This window comes from Diabrotica virgifera, chromosome 5 (assembly GCF_917563875.1).
Source record: "Diabrotica virgifera virgifera chromosome 5, PGI_DIABVI_V3a".
Classification (NCBI taxonomy): Eukaryota; Metazoa; Arthropoda; class Insecta; order Coleoptera; family Chrysomelidae; genus Diabrotica; species Diabrotica virgifera.
The window spans coordinates 200,066,242-200,094,112 of NC_065447.1; the positions used below are offsets into that span (position 1 = coordinate 200,066,242).

Below are 27,871 nucleotides of genomic sequence, written 5' to 3' on the forward strand. Positions count from 1 at the left end.
TAAAACACGCTGTATTTTCCTTTCACCGTGTCACACAAAAAATTGGCCAGCGCAAGTACATGTAATAATAATTATTACATGTACTTGCGCTGGGCAATTTTCTTTGTGACACGGTGACAGGAAAATACAGCGTGTTTTATATGTTCGTTCATGGGTATTCTTTCACTTTTCCGACTGTATGTATACAATATGCATGCGTACAATGCATGCATACAACTTTCTCTATTTTTTTTTTGTGGAGTATTAAGCATTTATTTTTTTAGCTTAAAGAAGACATGGAAAATTATATGGAATATACACTCAGTAAAGCTGTGGTAGATTTATTTTTTTACAAGATGCCAATAAATCATACACCATTGTTACATCTACACTACAGTCGGTAGTTTATACGAATCGGCTTTCTGAAAACCTTCTTCCATTTTATTTGTTTATTTTTGTAAAACCCAAAATATGTCCTTACAAACAGTCTATCCACTTTAAACTAAACAAATTCACTAGAAAACTCCACTTTAACCCTGATAAAAAAAGAAGAGAACAAAATAAAATGACTTGAAACGTCAAACAGGTAAACAGTAACAGTATGAGAATGGCGAGCGCTTGGGGTATGCAACTAGTGACGTCAGGCCAATAGAGAATCGTTCTTGAAATTTAAAATAATGCTAGATTTCTAATAAAGATTTTTTATAGAAAGGCTTTTTCAATTTGGTTGAAATTTTGGACAATTATTCCTAGGGTGTTTCTTAATCGTTTTACATGTTTGAAATGACTTTTTAATTTTTTTTGAACATCCCTATTGAGTAGGAGAGTGTCTTATTTTGAGTACTTGTTCGGAGGTCGCAATAAAGACTGCATAGCAAGAGAGAAGATACGAATGGACCTAAAACAATTTTTAAGCAACTATGAAGAAAATAAACCATGCATCTCAATAAATTGAGGTCATAGTAACTATGAAGTTGTGAGCTTTAGTAAAACGATTTAGTGAATACAGAAAAAAGATGAAAAGATACAGCTGAAACCAAAACGTGAATAAAACACTAACTATGAAAAAACTACTGGTTAAAAAAAATCCTGGTTGTTGGAGGCAGGTTTTCTACAATTTTATTAGTTTCCATTTATTTTTAAGTAAAAGACAGGCATATTTTTAATTTTTATTTTAATAACCTTACAACCTTATTCAGTCTTTATACATTTACTGCGTTTTTACCTTTTTACTTGAAACCCTCAGTATCATTCTTAATATCAATCTCGTCATATAAACTGTCAAATATATAATTAGCCCTAAAATTACAAAAATAAACCCAAGAACATCTAGTAAATAATATTGATAGAAAGGCATATCCGCAGCAGCAGTCTTCATGAAAGGTGCTCCTTTATGTTTCACAACGTACTCTGTCCAATACACAGCAGTGTCCAATGGGGGCAGCGGGCGGTCTTTGAACCGTTCAGATAACGCAATTGCTTGGTCTCTAAAACAAATTTAATTTTTTAAGAACGTTAGTTTTAATATCAGTTGAAAATATTTAGAAAAAAATAGTTATTAGGGTACCAAGGGTATTATAAGGATAATAACGCTTGAAGTCAATGGTGTATATACCGAGGGCCTTTGGCCCCTTTCTTTCAAAAATGTTGTCAAAAATGTCCAAATTCCTGACCGATTTTCGGAAAAATATTTAACTGTAAAAAACTTTGTTTGCTGGACTTTGTTTTTTGGAACGTTCTAACATTTTAATAATTATTTATGGTAATGGCTTTTAGTGTACAAATTAACTACAGAAATTGCCTAATTTAGTTAAACAGTCTTTTGATATGACAAACGTGCTTTTTTTATGCGAATTTTTGATAATACGGAAACCATAATTATAAATAGTAGGGTGGGCCGTTGATTAATGTGTTTTTATTTTGTTTTTTTAATTAAGTTTCCTGACCCCAGAAAATATGTATGATAAGATAACTTACTTCAAAGTGATTTGTTTTATAATTAATTTAATTTTTTCCACTGCCACAGAGCTGTATAAGAATGAGATTTTTTAGAAAAAATCTAATCATCTAATAAATGTCAAATACGTTTTTTTTTTAATTTATTATGGTCGCCTGAGCCAAAAAAACGTGTTTGATAAGATAACTGCCACCATAGTATGTATTTTGGCCGATAAATAATTTTTTCCACTACCACAGAGCTATATAAAACTAAGGATTTTTCAAAATAACTATATTTTTTTGTATGGTAGATTTTTTTGCATACAAAAAAAATGAATTGAGCTAAAGCTGACTTTGGTTTGAACACAAAAAGTAAACGAAAATACGCCCTCTCAACCGCTCGTGTGTGACAATGGTATGCTGTTACATATGCCAAAAGAATGGTGTCGAGATTTTCAACAACTTCCCTTAGTTGGTCTTTTGATAGCTTCGTAGTTAAACGAGGCTCTGTTCATAAAACTTTCTGACAGTCGATAATCTCAAAGTATTTCTTAGCGCAAAAAATAATTCTGCTACTATGAAATATCGCTTATCTTTGTAATTTAATTATTTCCTCTTAAAAATTGTTTAAAATCCCAGTTGTCTTATGTTTTTACGTTCACCAAATAATAGCATAATCAAAATAATATTCTCTGGACTGCCAAAGTATCCCTTTCCTTAAATATTTTTGTAGACTATATCTTTTAATTCTGGTATTAAGGAGAGGTCTGCTCGCAGAGTCATATTTTCTTCAATAGATGTCTTGCACCATAAAGTCATGATGGTTGAGACTTAATGCAAAACTACATGGGAGCATACACTTTTATTCTAAAATGGCTTAGTATTTGTAAATTTTCCGAGGGGTTTCCGATTGCTACATATAACCGAAAGATGCGGGAAGCAGTGGTAAGCCAGCAAGAATGAACCATTTTCCCACGCTGTGTCTTAGAAAGGGGGTTCTGAACAAACATCACTTGCTACATATTTTGTCAAATATCGTACAGAAATTCTTGCTCTGTACTAAGATCGTCACTGCGGAAATTGTCAGCTGATGATTCTACTTTTGAAAATGAAGCTAAAATAGAGTTTCGCAAACATACAGTCGTTCTCCAAGAGGCCCGAAAATGCACGTGATCTACTGGTACTGCTATCCAGTTGTTCAAATAGATGTATTATAGGCAACTTGTTGGCAGACATACCACTGCAGGGACTTTTCGATTTTATTCTCCAGTAGGTAACAATTTAATGCCTCCTTTACGCCTGTATTTATGACAGTACCGTTCAGTACAGAAGCGTTGACGTTCAAGGTTACGTTATTTTAGAAGTGAATAGCGATTGGTTTTGTTAACTTTTTTACACTATCGTATATTTTATTTGAGTATATCATCACATTTTTTGAAGTAGGTTTCTAAATATATATCGTACACACATGAACCATCCACAACAATACAGATTTTATTTAAACTTTTTTTAGGGTACAAAATAAATATCCCTGATGTTTCAAAAATTAGATAATGAAAAAATATGAAGATCTGTGTTTGAAAAAGTCAATTTTTTTATTTTTTCCACTGCCACAATGACGTTTTATATTAAAATAATATAGAGCCTTTGTGACAGTAGAGAAAAATATTTTTAGATACTCATTTTTGGCTTAAAATTTGTGTTTTAGTACAACGCAATTTTTTGACCTCAGGTGTTGTTATTTTACAGAAAAAAATTTTTCGGCCCACCCTAATAAATAGATCACGTGACCTGGTTAAAAAATTGGAAAAAAGAAAAAAATACATACAGTACTGGACTGAATGATAAAAACCTTTTATTTTATATACTTAAAATTTAAAATGTAGAGTTTTTTGGCCAGTTATAAGTCATACGCCAGACGAAAAATTAAGAAATTGTTTTGATAATGAATATTGCTAATATTACATCTTCCACAAAGATATCATAATAATATGGCCATAAACAACAAAATGAAGCTAAGGATTTCAAAACAGAAATAGGTAAATATGCATCATGGAAGAGCACTTTTAAAATTTTGATATTACTAAGATAATTTGTTAGAAATACCTACAAAAAGAGTTAGTATAATTTAAATGTTTTATTTATTTTTTCATATTTGCAGTTCAACACTCAATATGTTAGATATACTCACTTCATTTTGATAGCCTGACGAATAGACCTGTATGCACTTTCTTCTGTTACATCACTAGTTCTAAGCATAATTCCACCTCCATTAGCTTCTAAGGCCACAGCATTGCTAAATTGGTCACCAAACTGCGGCATAACTAAAATTGGTACCCCACAGTAAACAGCCTCCATAGTACCCAGCATTCCACCATGGGATATAAAGAGTTTGACATTGGGATGACCTGTAAATGTAATATTGTTGTTTTTTATTTTTGTTGGAATAGGAAAGTTAACAAATTAAAACGAAATTCTTTGTAAAAATGGAAAACATTGAAACAAAATTTACCATAATATACACTTATGGGCAAAAATATGGAATATTTTGTAATTATCATGTGAAGTGGAAATTTTTGTACTGCAATCCTTACATGAATAGGATTTACTTTACGAATGCGATGTTTTAAAGTGTCATGTAAATTCTTGATCAGATTTAAATCGAACAATTATTGCAATTCGACGAATTACAACAAGTAGTAGATCAAGCTAGAGGGAAGATGATAATAATGGGGGATTTTAATGTTCGAATAGGTAACCAAGTAATACCCGGAATTAAGCAAAAACACAATGAAAATGTTAAAAACGAAAATGGAGAATTGATGATAAACTTCTGCACAAATAACGAACTTGGAAAAAACAACACATTTTTTGACCACAAAGACCAACACAAATATACATTCAATAACACCCGTGGACAAAGATCTATGATAGATTATGTTGTAACCAACAGAGATATACATCCATCAAAAATAATCGACGTAAGATGCCTCAACTCAGCAGATGTAGGTAGCGACCATAGCCTAGTATTTTGTAACATAGGAATCATTATGAAATATTTCACACCTAAGAGGGCAGCACCAACACAAACAAAAATCAAAGTCGAAGGACTACATACGGAATCCACGTAATACTTATACAGGAAAAGTATATCAGAGAAGATTGCTGAGAATGGAATATTAGAAAATGATAACATCGATGAAAGCTGGCAAAAACTCAAAAATAACATAATCCACGCTGCAACAGAATCAATTGGAGAGAGAAAAGTAACGAATACTCACATATTAAAGAAGAAAACCCCGTGGTCTAGAGATGAAGTTAAGATAAAATGCGAAGAAAAGAAGAAATACTTTTTACAATACAGCACAAAACAAACATAACAGGCATACAACCACTACAAACGAATCAGAAACGCAACGAATACTTTAGTGAGACAAATAAAAAGGGAGCACTGGCAGAGTTTCTCAAAACAGATGGAACACGACTTCTACGGAACACAAAAAGAAGTATGGAGAATGATCAGAGGGCAAAGAAAGGAGATGAATGAATTAATAAAAGCGAAACGCATTTAGAAGGAAACATGGGCAGACTACTTCCGATCTCTATTTGCTAAAGGCGAAGATAATGAACCACCAACACCTGAAGTTAAGACAAACGAAGAAATAAACATCGAGAAGGAAGCATTAAGAAAATTAAAAAATAGAAAATCTCCAGGAGAGGACAGAATATCGAACGAACTCCTTAAGTACGGAGGACAAGATTTAAATAAACAATTATTAAAACTAATACAAAAAATAATAGAACAAAACAGAATACCACAAGAATGGAGACCAAGCATCCTAATACCTCTCTTGAAAAAGGAGACAAATCAGACCCGGAGAATTACAGAGGGATTAAGTTATTAAACACAATATTAAAATTAACAACAAAAGTAATAACAAACAAATTGAATGAAATTATAACATTAGCAGAAGAACAACAAGGTTTTAGGTCGGTAAGGTCATGCACTGACGCTATATTTATGTATAATGAGTCAAGTTCAAGAGAAATCGTTGGAATACAACAAACCGGCATATTTATGTTTCGTGAACCTTAAGAAAAAATTTGACAGGGTCATATTAAAGAACGTTATCCACTTGTTATACTCGAGAGAGGTACCTCTGGGAATAATTAAAACGATAGAAAACATCTACCAGAACAACACAATAAAAGTAAAAGTGGAAGATGAACTAACTGTCCCAATTGAAGCCGGTAATGGGATAAGAGAGGGAATTCTTTGAGTCCTTTATTGTTCAACCTGATCATGGACGAAATATTAAAAGAAAGTAAGAACTAAAAAAGGATACCAAATGGGAGAAAAACAACTTAAAATAATCTGCTATGCGGACGATTAAATACTAATCTCTCAAAGTGAAGATGACTTACAACGTATGCTGCACCAATTCAAAATAATCGCCAGAAAATTTAACATGTTAATTTCCTCAAAAAAGACAAAATGCATGGTTATAACAGCAGATCCAATAAGATGTAAATTGGAGCTGGAGGGTCAGATAATAGAACAAGTGATGGAGTTTAAATATCTAGTCATCACACTATGTAGCTACGGAAGGCTCGAAACAGAAGTGGAAGATCAAGTGAATAGAGCAAACAGAGCCGCAGGTTGCCTGAATGACACAATATGGAGAAATAAAAATATCGGAAAAGAAATGAAAGGCAGAATTTCCAAAACAGTCATCAGACCAATGATGACATACGCGGCAGAAACACGACCCGACACAGAGAGGACAAAAAGATTGCTCGAAACAGCGGAGATGAAAACCCTTTGAAAAATCGATGGTAAGACTCTATGGGACAGAGCTAGAAGTACATATATACGACGGAGATGCAAGGTGGATAACATTAATAACTGGGTAAGAAAGAAAAGAATTGAATGGAATGACCACATAAGCCGAATGACAACAAATAGGGTAGTCAAGACAGCGAGAGACGGTTCCCCAATAGGAAGACGATCAGTGGAAAGACCACGAAAACGATGGAAAGACAACTTACTAGAGGCATATTGAAAAAAACAGACAGAGTTATGTCTATACAAAAAGAAGAAGAAGAGGAATAAGATTTAAATTTGAGATGGGCTCTATGGTGGCCAATATAATTTTTAAATTGAATCTCATCATGAAAAGTATTCCGAATTCTAGTGATGCAAGGACGTGTGTTATCGTGCCTTAGCATCCATCTGCCATATTCAGTGAGGCTGACAAATGACAAAACATGATCTTATTATCCATATATGATATGATAAAAACTTATGGTATTATCTCCAGAAGTTCGGTATGTCCTTTTCAAGCCATACCACTCCATAGAACTATGCTGCTACCACCAAAACTAACGCTCTGTATGAATTACACCTGGCATAACTTTCGCTAACTCTTCTATAGACGAAGGTTCATAAATCTCGCTTCATATGATAAGCGTTTTTTTTTAATAAAAAAAAATTTCTCAGTTGTTTGTGACATTTATGCTCGATTAGAAATAACGATTTATGTAGGCAGATAAGTTATCTGGATCGAGACTCTTGTTAATGTGCCGAATGCTTGTTGGAAATCTATAAACCGTACTAGTGTAGGTTTGTCAAGTCCCTTGCACCTTTTTGCAGACAAGGATCTGTACTATATCTAAAATTATTTAATATATGCGAAAAGCATACTATGAGAAGAGTACTTGGTGAATGGGAAAATGATATCTCAATAAATGGTCATAAAATAAATAACCTACGTTTGGCAGATGACAGAGTCCTTCTTGCAAATAGTCAAGCAGAGCTCTGATTGATCGTATTCGACTGATCAAAAACGAAAGTAAAATATTTGGTCTGCAATTAAACATATCAAAGACAAAGATCTCTCTCTTTAATACTGACCCCAGGAGGGAGTGTAGTGGTCGACGTGATGTCGTGTATTGTCTGTCTCCAAAGATCTCTGTCTCTGGTCATTTATTTTAACTCATATTTCCGTATTTTGATCGATCCATCTTGTTGGGAATCTTCCTCGTGATCTGTGGCCTTCCACCTGTCCTTGTATAACGAGTCTTTCCATGTTTTCTGTGTTTGCTCTCATAACATGTCCAAAGTATTTTAATTGTTGGAGATGGACTTTACTGGAGAGTCGTTGGCTAACTTTTATCTCTCTTAAAATGGAATTATTTGTTATATGGTCGGTCCAACGAATTTGTAGCATTCGTCTCCGACAGAACATTTCAGTGGCATCTATCTTTCTTCTTTCCGAATTTCTCAGGGTCCAAGAATTACATCCGTAGGTCAGTATTGGTAATATTAAGTAGTTGATCAACCTCATCTTTCACGCTCTTGAAAATTGACAGTCCTTTCATATTGTGGTCATTTTTGCTGTGGCGACTTTTGCTAGATCACATCTACTTTTTATTTCTTCCTGTAGTGACCCTGTGTTTATGATTAATGATCCCAGATATAAGTATGAGCTCACAACCTCAAGCCGATCAATTGTGGTTATGTGTGGATGATTGTTATGTAGTCTATCCACTGTCATAGTCTTTGTCTTTGATATGTTTGCAGACCAAACAGATGCCTTTTTTCCATCCTTCAAGTGCTATTCTCATAATATGCTCTCCACATATATTAAATACGTGTGAAGATAGTACGCATCCCTGTCTGACACCCCGTTCTGGATGAATTTCGTTTGAAAGTGTGTCAAGCACTTTAACTGGTCCAGTAGTGTGTTCGTATAATTCAGTTATAAGCGAAATAAGGTGTTGGGGTTCGCCTACTTATTTTAGTATTCGCCATAAGTGTCTCCACTTGACCCTGTCGAACTCTTTACGATAATCTATAAAGCATATTATATATGTACAGCGGAATATTGAATTCCCTAGATTTTTCGATTATTTGTCTTATATTCAACAGGTGTTCTCGAGTACCTCTACCTTTGGTAAATCCAGTTTGCTCTTGTGGAATTTCTCTTTGAAGGAATGTTTTTTAGTCTCCCATTGATTATATGTAGCATTATTTTACTGGCATGTGATATAAGATAAATAGTTCTTTAATTGTCGCATTTATTCAAGCTGCCTTTTTTATAAATTGTTGTTATTGTAGATTTTGTCCAGTCTTCAGGCCATTGTTTAGAATGCCGTATTTGGTTACAGAGTAGATGAAGTAATTTTACGCCAGTTTCTTCTGTGGCTTTGAGCATTTCTGCTGTTATCATACCAAGACAAAAATCATGATAGTGAATAGACTACATAACATGCATCGATACAAAACAACAATTGACCGATTTGGGGTTGTGAGCCCAGACTTAATCTGGGATCATTGATCACAAGCGCATGGTCATTAGGAAGATATTAAACAAAGATATGATCTAGCAAAACGTCACAGCAAAAATGAGCAAAATATGGAATGGCTGTGAAATTTCAAGAGAGTTAAAGATGCGGTTGATCAACTGCTTAATATTCCCAATACTGACCTAAGGATGTGAATCTTGGACCCTGAGACAATCGGAAAAAATAAAGTTAGACAGCACTAAACTGTTCTATTCCAGACGAATGTTACGAATTCCTTGGACTAAGCGTAGGACAAAGAATTCATTTTTAAGAAAGCTAAAAGTTAGCCAACGACTCTTCACTCAAGACCCTTCGAGATGAAGTCTAGAGACTCCATCTCCAACAGTTAAGATACTTTAGACTTATTATGAGAGCAAACACAGAAAATATGGAAAGACTAATTATACAAGGAGAGGTAGAAGACCGAAGATCACGGGGGAAGATCCCCAATAAGATTGATAGATCAAATTTCAGGAATATGTATACAAAAAAAAACTATTTATGAGTTAAAGGAAATGACCAGAGACAGATCTTTGGAGACGAACAATACACGACGAAAGATATATTATAACTAGGGAGCGGATTTTATGCTAAATGCATATTGCATGCATATTTCGCATTTTTGAAAACTTTACTAAATTTTGCATATTTTTAAAGAAACATGCATATTTTGTGCCCATTTAAAAACATTAATGTCCAAAAAATTTTTTAAATTTTTTAATTCAACATAAAATATTTCCCCGCACAGGCTGTCGTATGTATATATGAAGGGCTTAATGTGAAACAATAACAAGCCAGACATGATTTCAAAACAAGTTAGTGTTATTCTTGGTTAAAGTAATAGTATAACAAGCCACTAACAAATTATCTCAGCCCTTCGTTAATAGATGGCCCGATAAATCTATGGTCACACTATTGCATAGGTCTTGTTTGTCTCTAGTATCTACTCGACATAATGACAAGCCACATCAAAATGGCGAACATGGGCGGAAGCAATTCGGATAATTATTGAGTTCTGATGATTCTAGCAAGAAAAATAGTAAAGTTGACTTGACATTCGATGACAGTGACCGTAACCCTGACTATGTACAATCTAGAAGTGACTGAAGTAATGAAAATACAGAGATATGTAATTTTTCCTAAATGTGGCTTGTCACATTATTACCATTCAAGATTAATGTAGTGGCTTATGACGTGGCTTCTTATATTATTACATTTGGTTGTAGGATAGTGAACAAGGTCCGCCAATAAAAAGGACAAAATCAAAAACACCCGTCAAAAATTTCAACAACTTGATGGCGACAAAGAAATAAACACTGTTTAACACGTATAGGGTTGAAACCACCATGAACTCAGTCAATAATATAAAATTCTGAATCTACATATTATCTAAAATTTGGGTATTTATTATTAATGGAATAATGTAACATGCCACATTTTTTTTTAAATAAATGCTGTTTTTTCTCGTAGGTCTGGATCCCGCGTATGAAAAAAAAGTTGATTAATAGCAAGCTGAAAATTTGTTAATAGCTTAAGGGTGTTTAGTCGGACAAACTTTGATATATGGGAACACTGGAACAGGGGAAGTTTTAATTGTGGAACAAGTTAAAAATTTAGATCGATCAGACCATGAAAACGGCACATGTATTTTGTCCGACAGAATAGACTTAAACTCTCCGAACAGAGATTAAACTCTCATGCAAAAATCAGACTGATATTTATCATCAAATGGGCGTTTTAATGAGTGGAACATGTAGAATTTGTCAAATGACAGGAATTATGACAGGTGATAAATAGCAGTCTGATTTTTGCATGAGAGTTTAATCTCTGTTCGGAGAGTTTAAGTCTATTCTGTCGGACAAAATAAATGTGCCGTTTTCGTGGTCTGACGGTTCCAAATTTTTAACCTGTTCCACAATTAAAACTGCCCCTGTTCCAGTGTTCCCATATATCAAAGTTTATCCTACTAGACACCCTTAAGCTATTAACAAATTTTCAGCTTGCTATTAATCAACTTTTTTTTCATACGCGGGATCCAGACCTATCGAGTTTCAAGTAATTTTATTAATATTGTTGTCAACTATGATCTCATATGGCATGATCCATCGAAATATCTAAACTAAAACAATAAAAGTTGTTACTGGATTTTTTAATATTATTTTTAACATTCAAAGTCAAATATCTCATTTTTACCTTTGTGAGGCTTGTCATTGTTTCACATTACGCCCTTCATATATATTAATTCGAGAACTACCTGAAGAGAGACGGCTCATTCACTGCCTTACATTTTTTCTTAGAAAATACCTGATCTTTACACAAAGTACTTACTAGTGCTTATCGTACGCCGTTATAAAATGATTGTGGGTTGTAGTGATGAAGGATGGTTTACCCGGAAATTCGAATTTTATTTACTTTTATTATATTTAGTAGGTACCTATAATTCTGGTAATTCTTTTAAATCCTCTATTGTTAAAAGAATTTACACCTTTAACCATAGTTTTACGATTTTCTAACGGAAATTAACAAGTTATTTTAAATACGCCTTAATTACTTCTATTGATGTTGAAAGGAGTTTTTCAAGTTATAAAAATATTTTATCTGATCAAAGAATATGTTTCCTCGTAAGAATTTGGAAAAACACATTGTAGTGAATTATAATCGAAGATAATTTATAGTGATATTGTTGTTTTATTTTAAATAGGTAACTATTCGTAGCAGTTTTTGTAAAAACTGTGAATAAATTGCATATATATATATAAAAATGATTTTATTTGAAAGATAATAAATAAGATTGCCACCCCCCCCTATAAAAGATCCCCCTAGAATAGAATAGAACAGAAAATTTGTGGTTCCTTGAAATGCGCATTTTTTGAATTTTTGAATTTTTGTGCATATCTTGCGCATATTTCGTAATTTTTTACCGCATATATATGCGCATATTTCATCAAAATTGATCGCATATAAATCCGCTCCCTAATTATAACTCTCTCCTCAATACTGACCTGACCCACAGAGGAGGTGTAGTGGTCGACGTGATGTCGTGTGTTGTCCATCTCCTAAGATCTCTGTTTCTGGTCATTTATTTTAACTCATATTATGATTTCTTTTAACTTATGTACATATGAGTTAAAAGAAATGACCAGGGACAGAGATCTTTGGAGACGGACAGTACACGACGAGAGTTATGTTATAACTAGACTTAGGCAAATATGCAAATAAAAAGGTACGAAATATGCGCATAAATATGCAGTATTTTACCGAAAAATATGCACGTTAATCTAGAAAATATGCATGTAATTAAAAAAATATTTACATTATTTTTTTGTTTACAAACATATTTACAATATCTCCACATAGTGTATTAATTAACATGTATATATTTTACTAACTAAGCTAATTAATTAAATATTTAAATATTTAAGTATTTTAACAAATAAATAATTGATATTATTTCGAATTGTGGTAACAATAAATAATTATCAAATGCTGTTCCAAATTTTCGAACAAATTAATACTGATGACTTCTATCTGATTACATAGAAAAACTTCTTTCGATATTAACTGATGTAATTGGGGCAATGTTCAAATTTACGATAATAGTTGGTTCTAAATTAAGTGCTTCGAAAACTGTCCCAGCTAGTACTTGAACCACTTGAGAAAGAATCTGGTAATAACCACTGTTTTTTTCCATGGTTGCTTTAAATTTTTGAAAAATTTGCTATCCAATAGGATAGGAAACTATCCAACTTTTAACGTTTTGAAACAACGATTCAAATTCTTTTATTTAAAATGTACTGTCTAACAATGATAATTATTTGAAGGAATCTAATTGAGTAATAGTTTTCTGAACTAAACTATAGTTCGATTTAATGAATGACACCACGACAATGAACTGTCTATTTGCGGCATTTTCAAAGCACAAAAATTATTCACAATTACGAAGACACGTGTGCACGGCTTATTTTACAACAAAAGCGAAATGGGCCGTCAAAATAAAAATTTTTACCTAGAGATAAACTGGCTGATTTTGGAACCTTTGTAACCAAAACGTGACAAAACTGTGTACATATTATAATAAGCCGCTCTCTTATTAGTTACTACATTCAGGTACCCAATATTTGAATATGTACCAAGAGATTATAAAACAAAATTAAATATTGAGATTTCTAAGCTACTTGTTACAGTAATATAAAAATATACAGGGAGCACCTAAAGGTTGGAATAAATTCATTTTCTCGGAAATGAACGATTTTGAAAAAAATCCCGAAACAGGTCAATTTTTATTTTTAAATTGGGACTTTTTGGCATATATATCATACTAGTGACGTCACCAACCTGGGCGTGATGACGTCATCGATTATATTTTTAAATGATAATAGGGGCCGTGTGATAGCTCATTTCAAAGGTAATTCAATTCTATATTCAGTAATATAAATATTAATTACAATTATTTTAATTATTTATAGAGGGTGGCAAAAAAAATTTAATTAAATTTATTGAAGTAAAAAGACGAATGTATGTAACTTATTTAATTCAAAATAGTTTTTACTGCTCTCAGAAAACAGAAAAAAAATATTTATTTGAAAAATAATTAGTGCTTTTCGCTTAAATTACCTGAACATTGAACTTGAACATTTAATGTTCAAACTGTCAAGAGGCAGGTGGGTGGATGGATGCTTTGATATTGAATTTAAGCAAAAAACAATATTTATTTGTCAAATAAACATTTTTTCCTCTTTTCTGATAGCAGTAAAATGTATTTTGAATTAAATAAATTACACACATTCTTCTTTTTATGCCAATAAAATTAATTAAAAAAAAATTAGACACCCTGTATAAATAATTATGATAAAGTTTATATTGCTGAAAAGAGAATTAAATTACTTTTCAAATGAGCTATCACACGACAACTATTCTCATTTAAGAAAGTCATCGATGATGTCATCACGCCCACATGGGTGACGTCACTAGTATGACATATTATGCAAAAAAGTTGTAATTTAAAAAAAAAACTGGACCAGTTTCAGGATTTTTGTCCAAAATCGTCCATTCTCGAGAAAATGAATTTATTCCAAACTTCCAACGTGCTCACTGTATGTATAGTTACAACCAAATTTTATAATTATATGTTTTTTCTCATGAGCATCTTTCAGTGCGTCACAGTTTTTCGATTTCATTCTAACGCATTAAATTGTATGTTATAGGAAAAAAAAACGAACGTCGTTGATTACATTTCATCGGTGACATTTATATTATTTATTCTAGTTGTCAATAGATGGCGCTATAATTGAAAAAAAAAATTATTTACGAATTATATAATTTATCTACGAATATAATCTGTACAATTTATAAGACTATACAAATCAAAGAAAATACCATTTTATAAATGCAATAAACACAATTGATTTGTTTTTATGCTAAATTGTAAATAAAATGTGACAACTGTCAAATTTAACTAAAATGTCATGTCACTAAAATGTATATTATCACGGACTTATCTTTTTTCTATCATTTGTGACGCACTGAAAAATGCTCATGAAAAGAAACATATGCACTTTATGCACACTTATATAAAAATATGCAGAATTGGAAATTTTTGCATTTTGCAAAATTTTTGCAAAATTTTTGCATTTTTTTGCATTTTTATGCATTATATGCAAAATATGCAATTTGCATATTTGCCTAAATCTAGTTATAACTCTCTTCTCAATCCTGATCCACAGAGGAGGTGTAGTGGTCGACGTGATGTCGCGTATTGTCCGTGTCCAAAGATCTCTGTCTCTGGTGATTTCTTTTAACTCATACGACAAAGTTTTCTTGCATATTATAGTATATTATACTCATTTGCATTGTGTACAGTCAAGTCAAGAAAATAAATTTCCTATCAGATTAGAGGGAAACAAATATTTTCGAAGAACTACTATTTTTTGCAAAAATAATTATATTAGCAATATAAAGCTTGACTTCTCCGTGGAAAATCTTTAATATTATTTTTGAATTTATCTCTTATTACCTTACGAACCTTACCTCGAACTATTTTTACTTTATTTCTTATTAACTTACAATGAAATATAAATTTAATTTGGAGATAGCTATAAGAATATAAATAATAAGCAAAATGAATATAATAAACGAACTTCTGCTTATTAAAATCAAATACTAAAAATAAGAATAGAAATAATATTCCCTAGAAATCAGCTTAGAAAAAAATACGCGATCTTTGTACGTCAGTACAAATTGAAATAAACTTGTCTGAATATTTTAATGATCGGAATGTAAGCAAGTAAAAAAAAACACAAAGAAAAATTCTGTTAACAGGAGAACAAACAGAAGCAATTAATTTTTAAAAATTAATTCAAAAGGCTAAAAAAGTTGAGTCTTTTTGAAATCAATGCTATGATGTGAGTGACTGAGTTTTCAAGCAATTAGTAAGAAACACAAAAAAAAAAACTGAAACAAAAGAGCATTTTGCTATATTGAATTCATTTTCGGTATGCCAGACTATTTTAAAATATATGAGTAATTTAACATAATTTTTCTTAAATTTTCCATGTTGTGCTTTGAAATATATGTATAGTCGGTTCGCTAAACTCAGAAAAAACTCGCTAGTGATTTAAGTAAGTAATTTTGCCAATTTACTGGACAAGTTACTAAATATTTAAAAAATACTAAATAGTTAGCAATTTTGCCAATTTTGGCAAAACTGGCAAAAAACAAAAAAATTACAGACTAAAATCACTAGCCAGTTGTGCCTGAGTTTAACGAACCGACTATATCTAGATTATACTTTTGCGTTCTTTATTGATAATTCAATAGGTATATCATAGACCGGGTCACGTCGGCAGCATAAACAAAACAAAATGGTGTCTAAATTGTACTAGTAACAACAAATAACTAGAACCACATTGTGGGGTCGGCCATTACCCAGCCGTTTCGTCTTTCTTGAATACAATTTGTAGTTGGTAGCTTATAGCGCGTATTACATGCAGGCTGAATCTCAATGAAACCTACGTTTGCCTTCGATAAACTAAAAAAATCGAAACAAGACAGCATAGGGTTGACCCCCTTCAGGTTGACGTGGCAAATCCTCATTGCATATACACCGATTAGTCCAAAATAAAAGAAGGCTCAGGATGCGAAATATACACCAGATCACTAAACGAGAGTACAAGATGCGGTATGGGCCAAAATGCTACCGTAGTCCTTACTAAACTGGCTTGTATCTCCAGAGCCGCAAAAGAGTTAACCCAAAAAGGTTAGCCAGTAAAACCATAATAATCTGCACGGGCAGCAGACAAGTGCTACTAACCCTGAATAGACCACGTGTCACATCAGGGTTAGTAATGGAGTATCATCAGTCACTAGCCCAAACTTCGAGTAGTAACAACATCATCCTGAGATGGCTTAAAGAACAAAAAAAAGGAAACTGCATTGCTGACAAGCTAGCTAGAAAGGCAGCAAGCCTAAGATTCTTAGACTGGGTGATCCTTTTGGCTATTCAACTACAACAATCGCGGAAATTGCCAAATGTCGCTTCCACACGCAAACCGTGAAATGTGGGATGAAGTGCCAGACTTGCCACGGTGACAATAAGAAACTTTTGGAAGACAGCATCTACAAACTACTTGGGAATGAATAGGGAAAACCTACGCTTGTCAGTTGGTTTTTTAACTGGCCATTGTAGCAAATACTTCCACACACTGGGGCTAGTAGACGCACCTCTATTTTGAGGAAGTGTGAACGAGAGGACGAAACTGTCGAGCATGTATTATGTGAATGTCCGGAGTTATCGTCAATACGAGAGTATGCGTTCGGCGAGCCCTGCCATACACCTGCCGACTGGTCTACCCCAAAATCCCGACAGCCAAAATCCCAACGGCCAAAATCCCGACAGGCCAGAATCCCGACACTCCAGAATCCCGAAACGCCAAAATCCCGACAGACAAAATCCCGACACATGCTAGTGTCCAGAAGTGTACAGAATAATTTCAGAATTTAAAAAAGAACAACAACAAACCGATTATCAAGTGGAATATGTACTTCGTGGAGAACCTACACCAAAACGTAGAAAAAAAAATTGAAAGAGAGACAGAATAATGACTGTTTTTAATAATCGTCCAAGTAAACCTGTTTTAGATTTTCTTCGAGGAATTGATCATAACTTATCATTATAAATAATTTTATTTACATTTATTTATTAATTTAAGTAATAAACGTATATTTTATAAATATTTCATTTCAATGTAACTGTGTAGTATTACAATATAATACAACTTAATTTTTTTTTTATTTAAAGTAAGCCGCATCAACCATATTGGTTATTAGCGGATGGATTTAGTGTATATGTTATAGTCAAAGCCCGAATTTCAGGCACTCCTAGGTTTGACCAGGCAATCCTCAGGTCTGACTGACGGTCTTAGTCAAAGCCCGAAATAAATTACAGTTTCGGCCTTTGACTAGTCAAACCTAGGAGAGACTAAGTTGGTCAGGCAAAGGTCGAAATTTAATTTTATGAAATCGGGGTTTGACTAGTCAAACCCCGATCAGGTATTAAAATGTCGTAATTTGTTAGATTAGGTTTAATAAAACGTAATTTTTTAATTTTAATATTTATTATGTTTATATTGTCGTAATTAAAATAAAAAAAATTAGTGTTTATTCTCACATGTTGATGCATTATAGCGTTTAGAGTTGCACAATATGTTAGACCTTTTACACTTACATAATTTTGAAGAGCATTTCTTATTGCAGTAGCATTTTATAAAGCCTTGTCCTTAAAATTTAGAACCTTTTGTACAAATTTCTTTTTATAGAGACAGCTTAACATCTGGAACATCTTCGAAATTAAGAATATTCTCTTTGCATTCTCTTATTTAATTTCTTGAAAAACGTAATTTGGTTTGACTAAGTATATGAATTTTATTTTAGCACAAACAGATGAAATGGGAATGTCATCGTCAACTGTGAAAGAAGATATTGCAATCGCAGAAAAAACTAAGGATCACCATAATACTAAGGAAGCCCCTGGATCGTCGTCCCTAGGATAGGAATAAAATTGTGAAACAATTCAGATTACTTCTTCAGAAGTAGTTTGTTGTATTTGCCAAAAAGAGAGCTCTGACGCACATACGTGCATAATTTGTAATTAGGTGGTACATGTTGTGTGCGCTGACAGCACACTTGGTGTATACTATAAAGGTTTTGACAGAAAAGTTTCATGCATGCGTTGTGCACAGACAGAAAAGGTCAAAATAAATAAAGGAAAGGCGATTAAAGGACTTCATGCCCAGGATAATGATATGAATCAATTAAATGAAAAAAAAATTCCTTCAATTTCGATCAGAAAAACTGTAATAATACCTCTCCCCAGCTTTGATAGGGTCAAAGGAGATGCTCGAAATATTTTGGATATCATACAAGATAAAACAATTGACGTTTTATGCAGGGTGTTTCATTAATAGTTGTCCATATAGTAACTGGAGAAACCTTAGCACAAAATACGAAGATTTAACCTAAAACACTTAAACAAAATGTGGTTCCTAAAGGTGTTTTATCTAAAAATTTAAAAACTATTTTTGCTCAGCATTTTAAAACTATTCGACGTATAGAGTTGGTACGAAATTAGAAAAAATAAACACTCTTTTTTCAAGAAATCAAATATACAAAGAGAATTTTCTTAATTTCGAAGATGTTCCAAACGTTAAGCTGTCTCAAAGAGAAATTAGTACAAAAAATTCTAAATTTGCAGGACAAGCCTTTATAAAATGCAATAAAAAATGCTCTTCAAAAGTATGTAATTGTACCTAAAAGGTCTAACGTATTGTGCAACTCTAAATGCCATAATGCCTCAACATGTGAGAATAAACACTATTTTTTTATTTTAATTGCGACATATAAAAATAAGAAACATTAAAATTAAAAAATAACGTTTTTTAAACCTAATCTAACGAATTACGACATTTTAATAGCTGATCGGGGTTTGACTAGTCAAATCCCGATTCCATATAATTAAATTTCGGCCTTTGCCTGACCAACTTAGTCTCTCCTAGGTTTGACTAGTCAAAGGCCGAAACTGTAATTTATTTCGGGCTTTGACTAAGACCGTCAGTCAGACCTGAGGATTGCCTAGTCAAACCTAGGAGTGCCTGAAATTCGGGCTTTGACTATAACATATACAATAATGACTAAAAATAACATAATTATATGTGATACAATATGTTACAGTCTCTTAAAAATTTCACAATATTTTCACTGGTACAGACACTAAAAATCTCCGTTATAACTGATGGGATGTTATAAGTTAGTCTTTCAGCACTATATTTGGGACACTCTGTTAATACATGTTTCACTGTTAACGGCACATCACAACTCGTACATTTTGGTTGAGGTTCCTTCTTCATTAGATATTCATGTGTAAGTTTGCTGTGTCCTAATCGAAGCCTGGTTAATACTACCTGAAGGAAACGGCTAGGAGAGTTGTTATTCCAAACTTTGAAAATTTTTCTTCCCAAAATTTAGTCCAATTACATATAAGCTTTTGTTTGAAATACGGTTTGAGATCTTCTGCTAGTGGTTTCATTATCGGTCTGATATTTGGAGAATTTGCTATTTCTCGAGCATTTTTATCAGCTATTTCGTGTCCTTTAATGCCTATATGTGACGGTACCCACACAGCTGCTGCATCTTGTTTTTAATTAATTTAGCAATCGGGTTGCAGGTGTACATTTTTGATAGTATATGGAGGGAATTAATTGAGTCAGTAATAATAAGGAATTTTTCTGATTCGACTGTTTGTATATGGTTTAGAGCTCTGTATATTGCATACATTTCTCCAGTTATCACAGTGGATTCTATGGGCAATTTGAAGCTTTTTATTGTGTCTCATAACAAATGACGATCCTACACCAGAAGTTGTTTTAGATGCATCTGTGTAAACTTGGATATATTCAGGGAAAGAAGAAAGTATTCTATTATAATTGCTTATAAATAGTTGTGGATTGGTTTCGGATTTATAGTATGATAATAGTTGTAAATTTAAAGTAGGCAAAGGTATTAACCAGGGAGGTGCCGTGTTTACATTTGCTGAATGTGTTGAGGGGGAAAGTTAAAAATTTCAATAGAGTTTAAAATGTTTTTGATCCTTAATTGAAATGGAAAATGTGTCCTTATGTTGATATTAGATAACTATGACTGAATAAGAAAATAGTTGTCAGGTTGTAATGATGATTGTTTTGAAACGTAAGATAAACTGAGTAATTTTCGTCGTTCATGTAATGATGGCTCTCCAAGTTCCCACTCGAGGCTTGCAACAGGAGTTGTTCTGTAAGCTCCAGATATTATGCGTAATGCATTGTTGTGTATAATGTCTAAGATTTTTAAATTTGACTTCGACGCTGAAGAATATGCAATACATCCGTAGTCCAATTTTGATCGGATTAGGCTTCTATACAACAGCAGTAATGTATCTCCGTCAGCACCCCATTGTTTGTTGGCTAAACATTTAAGAAGATTTATACCAGAGGTTCCCAAACTACTTTTTCTAGTAGACCACTTTAAAAAATTTTCTGGTTTCGGTGGACCCCCAGAAGAAGTGGTATTTCGTAGCTGTGCACGTCAGTGGCGGGTCTAGAAAATTGCTTGGGGGTGGGGTGAACTTGGGTGGGAAAAAATAAGACATTAATGAAGGTCAAACCGTCTTTTTCTTCTTTTTTTTTTTCTCATAATATCATTCCAAGCGATTTTACAGTGATTTGGAATTTATTTAAACTTTGCATTTTTTATCGTAAAGTATCGATGGAAAAAATAATGTTTTAATAGAAGGGACTCAAAAATGTTATTATTAGGCATTATAACAAGTTTCTTTATTTAATACTTTTTCTTTATCCAATTTTAGGGTGGAAAACCTGTAGAATACGGTTTTTTACATTTACCTCCATTCCCAAAATACATGTCTTTCTATTTAGCTGAAAATTTGCCCAGAGATAGGCAAAACACAGGACTTTAAGTTGTTAAAAGAATTTATCTAGTTTTACAATACAAGAAAAGCTACATGCACTAACATCAGAGTCAAAATTATATAGTCCAGTCGGGTTAGTATTTGATCTTGCTTGCCGAGCTACCCAAGCAAGATTCTATTTTTTTAAGCTTTAGGGGGTCAATAGTAGTGTAAATTTAAAATCGCGGATAAATTCTGCCGTTGCGTTAGCCTTCATCTTGATTTTAAAGGAGAACAGTTTTTGCTCAATATCTCCGCCATTTTTAACTTTCCGACAAAAAGTGTAAGGACTGAAATTGTTCAAAATATGATTTCCTATAAGTAATTCCTTTTATTATAAATTTTTTTGTGCCGTCGATATTTTCCGAGTTATGGGGGGAAATAGTGACACTTGAAGCATAATTATTGAATTATCTCGTTTATTATTAGTTTTATAACAAAAATGTACCTATACAAAAATAAACAGAATTAAATTTTATACAATTTTAATTTTTCATTTTTTTGCTAAAATCAATATTTCAGGTATAGTATTTTTACTACAAAAACGTTATTACGTAGGTCAAAATTTTTGACGTAAGAGAACTGTCAAAACATTAGAATGTGACTTTTCTTATTGCCGTGTTTATAATAAACATAGCAGTAATTAAAAGTCACATTCTAATGTTTTGACAGTTCTCTTACGTCAAAAATTTTGACCTACGTAATAACGTTTTTGTAGTAAAAATACTATAGTACGTATGCGGTAAAGGCCCAAGCATAAGACCTGATTGGTTTGATAGCAGTGGATTTTGTTCAATATCTCCGCCATTTTCAACTTGTCGACAAAAATTTTAGGAACTGAAATTGTTCCAAATAATCGTGTTTACAATAATTATTACAATTTTTTTAACTATTTTCTCGTACAGTCGATATTTTCCGAGTTAATTGTACTTAAAGTAGACGCCTATATTTTTGACTCCACCCAATATTATTCCACGCGTTTTTTTTTATATTGTAAGACTATAAAAAAGTTTTTAACCATTAATGTCCTGTGTTTTGGCTACCTGTGGGCAAATTTTCAGTCAAATCGAAGGACAAGTTTTTTGGGAGTGGAACAAAATATAAAAAACGGTATTTTAACGTTTTCTACAAAAAAATAAAATTTTTAATCAAAATAACTCATTATAATGCGTTATAATGACATTTTTGTGTCCCTACTATTAAAACATTATTTTTTCCATTGACTTCCATTGATATATTACGAAAAAATGGAAATTTGTTTAAATAAATACCAAATCACTATAAAATTTTCGTGGACCTACACTTACAACTTGTGAACCCCCATTATTATTTCACGCCAAGGTAGACCCCCGTTGTGTCAATCGAGGACCCCTGGGGGTCCACCTGGACCACTTTGGGAATCACTGATTTATACCATTTTGACATGATATTGCCAATTACTTAATATGTGATTTCCAACTTAAACTTTCGTCGAATGTTAAACCTAAATATTTTATCTCTGTACATCGTTTCAATAACTTTGTGCCGAATTTTAAGGTAGGTATGTTAGTGTGAATAGGCTTTTTGGAAAAAATAATATATTGTGTCTTGTCAGCTGAAAAATTGAATCCACTCGTATTAGACCAACTATCAATTTTGTTTACTTCTTCTTGTAAAAATTTGACCATGGAATTAATATTTTTTCCTTTGATGAACATTATCATGTCATCAGCATATAATCTAGCCTGTGCAGGTCTCTTGAGATTTTTTATAACATCATTCATTGCAATTAAAAAAAGTGTAGGGCTAATTACAGATCCTTGTGGTGTTCCATTGTCCTGAGAATTAATAGTAGAATGTTCTCCATTACTTCGTACTGAAAATTTGCGTTGATGTAGAAAGTTATTCAAAAATGCCAACATGTTTCCTTGAATTCCCCAAGTCTGTAGCTTTTTTAATATTCTGTATCGCCATGCCAAATCAAATGCTTTGTGGATATCAAAGTAAACAGCTATGCATTTCTGTTTGTTACAGAAGGCTTCATTAATTTGACTTTCTAAATGTAAAACATTATCTGTAGTGGATCTTAACAGACGAAATCCAGCTTGTTCTGGTATGAGTAAATTGTGATGTTCCAAATGCCACATAAGTCTATTATTTATTATTTTCTCTAGCAATTTGCAAGTAGAACATGTAAGTGATATTGGCCTATATGATTCTGCTGATGTTGCCGGCTTATTAGGTTTTAGAATAGGGATGACAATAGCTTGTCTCCATAAGTCGGGAAATTTTTGTTTACACCAGATTATGTTAAAAAGATTCAATAGGAAGTCTAAAGCTTCGTTAGGTAATTGTTGTAGGAATATTGCGGGTATGTCATCTGGGTCTGGTGATGTGTTTTTTAACATTTGGACAGCTTCTAACAGTTCTGTTTTATTAATTGGAGTATTTATATCATCGTTACTAGCTACAACTTCTATTGGATTTGCTTCTTCTTCTTCCCGATAACGTCAAAAAATATTGTTGTAATTTTCATTTGTAGACTGTGTATATCTGTATGTTTCAGCTAATTCTTCTACAATTTTTTGTTTTCAATAATTAGGTTTCCATTTCGTTCTAGATATTTTATTCCATTTTGTGTATTGACGCCAACTATTTTCTTTACTTTTTTCCATGCGGATGACATGTTAGTATTCCTGTTAATACTTTGAACGTATTTTTTCCAAGACTCTTTTTTAGATCTGGTAGTAATTAATTTTTCATATGCTCTTTTTTTCCTTAGCTTTATCAAGTTATAATCAGTTTTATGTCTTTTGAAAGTATTTAATGCTTTTTTACTTTGCTTTATTGCCAATTATTCACACTCTTCATTCCACCAGGGTACAACTTTGTTTTCTGCTATGTACTTTGTTTTTCCCATTGCAATTGTGGCGGCTTCAGTGATTAAGTTATTAAACAATTTTAAAGTTAAGTTTATGTCTTGTTCACTTATAGGGATATTTAATATTTCTTCGGTAATTTTTGTTTTAAAGATGTTCCAGTTGGCTTGCTTAATTTTCCACTTTTGAAAAGGATTGGTTTTTGTTGTGGGCTTGGAAATTTTTGTTATTATTATTGGATAATGATCACTTCCATATAAATCGTCTACGGTTTGCCATGTGTGATTTAGTAACGTCGATGGGTCAGAAATAGACAAGTCAATTGCTGAAAAATTTCCAGAAGCTGCGTCGAAACGAGTTTTAGCTCCATCGTTCATTATTTTTAAATTCAGGCTACTGATTATGTTTGCTAATAACTTTCCATTTTTAGTAGTTTTTTCGGAACCCCATAGGAGATTATGGCTATTAAAGTCACTACGCTATTAATGTAAAGTACATTTCCTTGGATATTATGGTTCGGGGGAATATAAATATTACATATGTTCATTTTTTGATTAGTACCTGTTGTTACTGTTACTGCTATTGTTTCTAAGTTTGTATTAATTGTGATTCTGTGTACTTGTAAATCGGTTTTAGTATATATTGCAACACCACCATTGGCATGATTTGTCAGTCTATTTTGATAGTAGACATTTTACGACTTCAAGTCACACACACTGTTGTCTTTAAAATTAGTTTCTTGAAGACATATAATATCAGGAGAATATTTCCTAATTAAAACCTGAAATAAGGGTAGGCGGGTGTGAAAACTCTTTAAATTTCACTGTAAAATATTATTATACATGAATTATATTTTTATTTAAATAATTAGTTTTGAGATACATCACTGTCGAAGTCAGATGAAACAGAAAGTCGGAGCACTTGCTTAGTTAATTTTTTAGTTAGTCTAGTACATTTGATTTTCATTTTTCGATCTTCAGTCTGCGAATGTATTGCATTTATCATATCTATAAGGGATGGAATATTTTCGGTATACTCTTTAGCAATGCTTAATGCATCACTACTACCGTGAGTATTCTCTAGCAGATCAGTGAATTGTTGACTATCGAGTGGGAACTTAGGATTGTGGTTGTCAATGAAATTGATAATGTTTTGGGGCAGTTCTCGAAATTCTAATGAGGGTTTGCCTTCCGACTTCAACTTTTTCTTTGGAGCTTTTGGGACAGGTTTTGGAAAGTAAGAGTTTGCTTCTGAGGAATTAGTAATATCTGGTGTATCTTCTGGACTAGATGTTGCATTTCGTTTAGAGGTCGTAGGATTAGTTATTGAAGTTGTTTGAACTTTAAAAGAAGTGGGTATGTCGTGATTAGGCTCATTGAGTATAGGAGTAATTGGTGTTTGTTCACATATCATTTCAAGGTTAGTAGTATTTGATATAGACTCACTTGAATTATTGCTGTCTGAGGGATTGTCTAGAGAGGAATTTTGTTGTTGTGATTTAGTATATGGAGAAGTAGGAGCTTGGAGTTGGGGGCTGGCACATCGTGATTCCAAATGACCTGGTTGTTTGCACTTATAGCATAATGTATCTGTTGTAAGATATATGTGATATGTTAAGTCATCAGGATAAATTTTTAATACTTCGGGAATTTGGAAATTATCTTCTGGAGGAGATATATACACCTGCCGTCGAAAACTAAGTTCGTGACTATACGCTGGATCAGGTGCTCCAATTCGTAAGAATGTGATAGGTGACATTAGCTGTAATCCAATAGTTTTTAACTTGGTTTCCAATAAATTATGTGGAATTGTGGGACTTACGTTGGATAGAACAAGTCTTTGTGATGGGGTAACTAGCTTTCTTACTGGCATTACTGTGTTATTAATTTTAATAGAATTATGTTCTTTTAAAAATTTGTCTACCAATGATTTACTTGACAAGTATACACAAACACGGTTGTTTGAAATCTTGGATGAAAATATAATGTTTTTTGGATCTACAATTGGTCCGAGTTCTAATAAGTAATCTTGTAGTTTGAGGCCTTCTATTGCAGAAAAGATAATTCCCTGTTCTTTGCTTGGAAAAGTTATTGGTGAATGAGTCAATGCTGTGGAATATTTTTTAGTGTTTGGTGAGTTATCAGTATCAATAATACCATTGCTGTTATTATTATTCATTTTGGTCGTTTTCGATTTTTCGGTTTCATTAATTTGGCTGAGTACGGACCTGTTTTATTTAAAAGTTGACGAATAACCAGATTTTGATAATTGCTCTTTTTATTCTAACCAAATTGTTAGGTTAGTCAGAACAATGGTCAGTTTATTATCATGCAATCAAACAAAATGAGAGTTTTCTTTACTCACGTATGATTTCCTGCACTTAAATAATCAATATTATCACTTTAGTAGAAATTTTAACTTGTTAATTATCGATTTTTACTAATATTATTTCAGAGCTGTTTATAAAACCAGTTGCTGGTAACACGATCAGGTCTGGAATCGCAACTTAATTTTATTTATTTATTTTTTTTTAATATTTAGATTTAATTCTCTTAAATTGTTTGGCAGTTCATTATAAGTTTTACTTCAATAAAAAATACTGTATTTTGGTCAAGGTTTAATAATTTCTTTTTTAACATAGATAATTACAAAACTAAATTAAAAACTCCATTTTCATTCAGTTGCAATGCGAAGGCAAAACAATATTATTTCTCACTTAGAATACGGAGCGCAGTTCAGCCCTCTGAATCGACGATTTTCGACTCTTGTTGGAGTCTCATCGGAGAGAACGTAGGTCTGCTGCTCTAATATCTAAGTCAGGGGTCACCAATTAGCGGACCGCGGTCCGCATCCGGACCGTGAGCTACTTTTGTGCGGACCGTCATTAAATTCAGAATAGAGCGTTTGGCAATTTTGAAAATGTTTGGACATAAAATTGTATATTATTATGTTTGATTTAACTTATGTGAGCGAAGCCCATTTATCAAGAATGAACTTTATTAAAACTCGGTACAGATCTCAGCTAACAGATGAATATCTCAACTCCCCAATGAGAATCAGTTGCACCAAACTCACTCCAAACCTCAGACAGGTTGTACATAATAAAAAATCTAATTTTTCTCACTGATAATTTAATTTTGTAAAAAATGACAAATTTTCTGATTCGGTTTTTTGTGGATTCCCGTTCAGAAATGTCCCCTTAAACAAATCAGACGTGGCCCGGGACGCTGGGCAAAACAATCATTTTATACAAATTCAAAATTATCTTTTAGCCCCAAAAATTGAATTTAAAAAAAAGGTCTTTTGTATTTTTTTTTAAAAGTTGATGGTTTTCGAGTTATAAGCGATTTAAAATCTGAAAAATATAAAAATACCTACGCATTTTCGAGGTTTGAAAACTCATATTATGTAAATTATTAATTTTCAGGTTGCCACGTGCCTAAATTGAAGTTTATATATCAATTTTAAGATTCTAACGAGTAATCGGGACTTACTTCAATATAGACCGTTGTTTTTAATTGTTAATTATGCGAGTCCACTCGACTTTTAAGTCGCCACACATCGCAATTTATGGTGCGTCTCTGTCGCACTTATTATACATACATGTTATACGTACTTATGCAAAAAATACCCAACAAATACTCCACATTTATTAAAATTTTATAGTTTATTATTAACATATTTTTTTCTTAATGATTTACTTATGTATTCAATTAATTATTGCCAATATGCTAATTAAATACGTCAATAAAAA

General features: G+C 32.6%; 1 protein-coding gene across 3 annotated transcripts in view; it reads right to left on the reverse strand.

Moving 5' to 3' along the window:
• Window positions 1-27,871, reverse strand: part of LOC114326217 (UDP-glycosyltransferase UGT5-like) — a 203,223-nt gene that overhangs the window by 56,825 nt on the left and 118,527 nt on the right. For 2 of the 3 annotated variants that reach the window (XM_028274508.2, XM_028274509.2), the window contains exons 3-4: window positions 4,109-4,325; window positions 1,137-1,466 (exon numbers count right to left, since the gene is read on the reverse strand). The exons of the other annotated variant lie outside the window; for it this stretch is intronic. In XM_028274508.2, coding sequence (XP_028130309.1) covers window positions 1,190-1,466; window positions 4,109-4,325 — 494 coding nt within the window. In that variant the 3' untranslated portion in view covers window positions 1,137-1,189. Of the gene's footprint in view, window positions 1-1,136; window positions 1,467-4,108; window positions 4,326-27,871 lie in introns of those variants that run through there. 3 annotated transcript variants of the gene reach the window in all.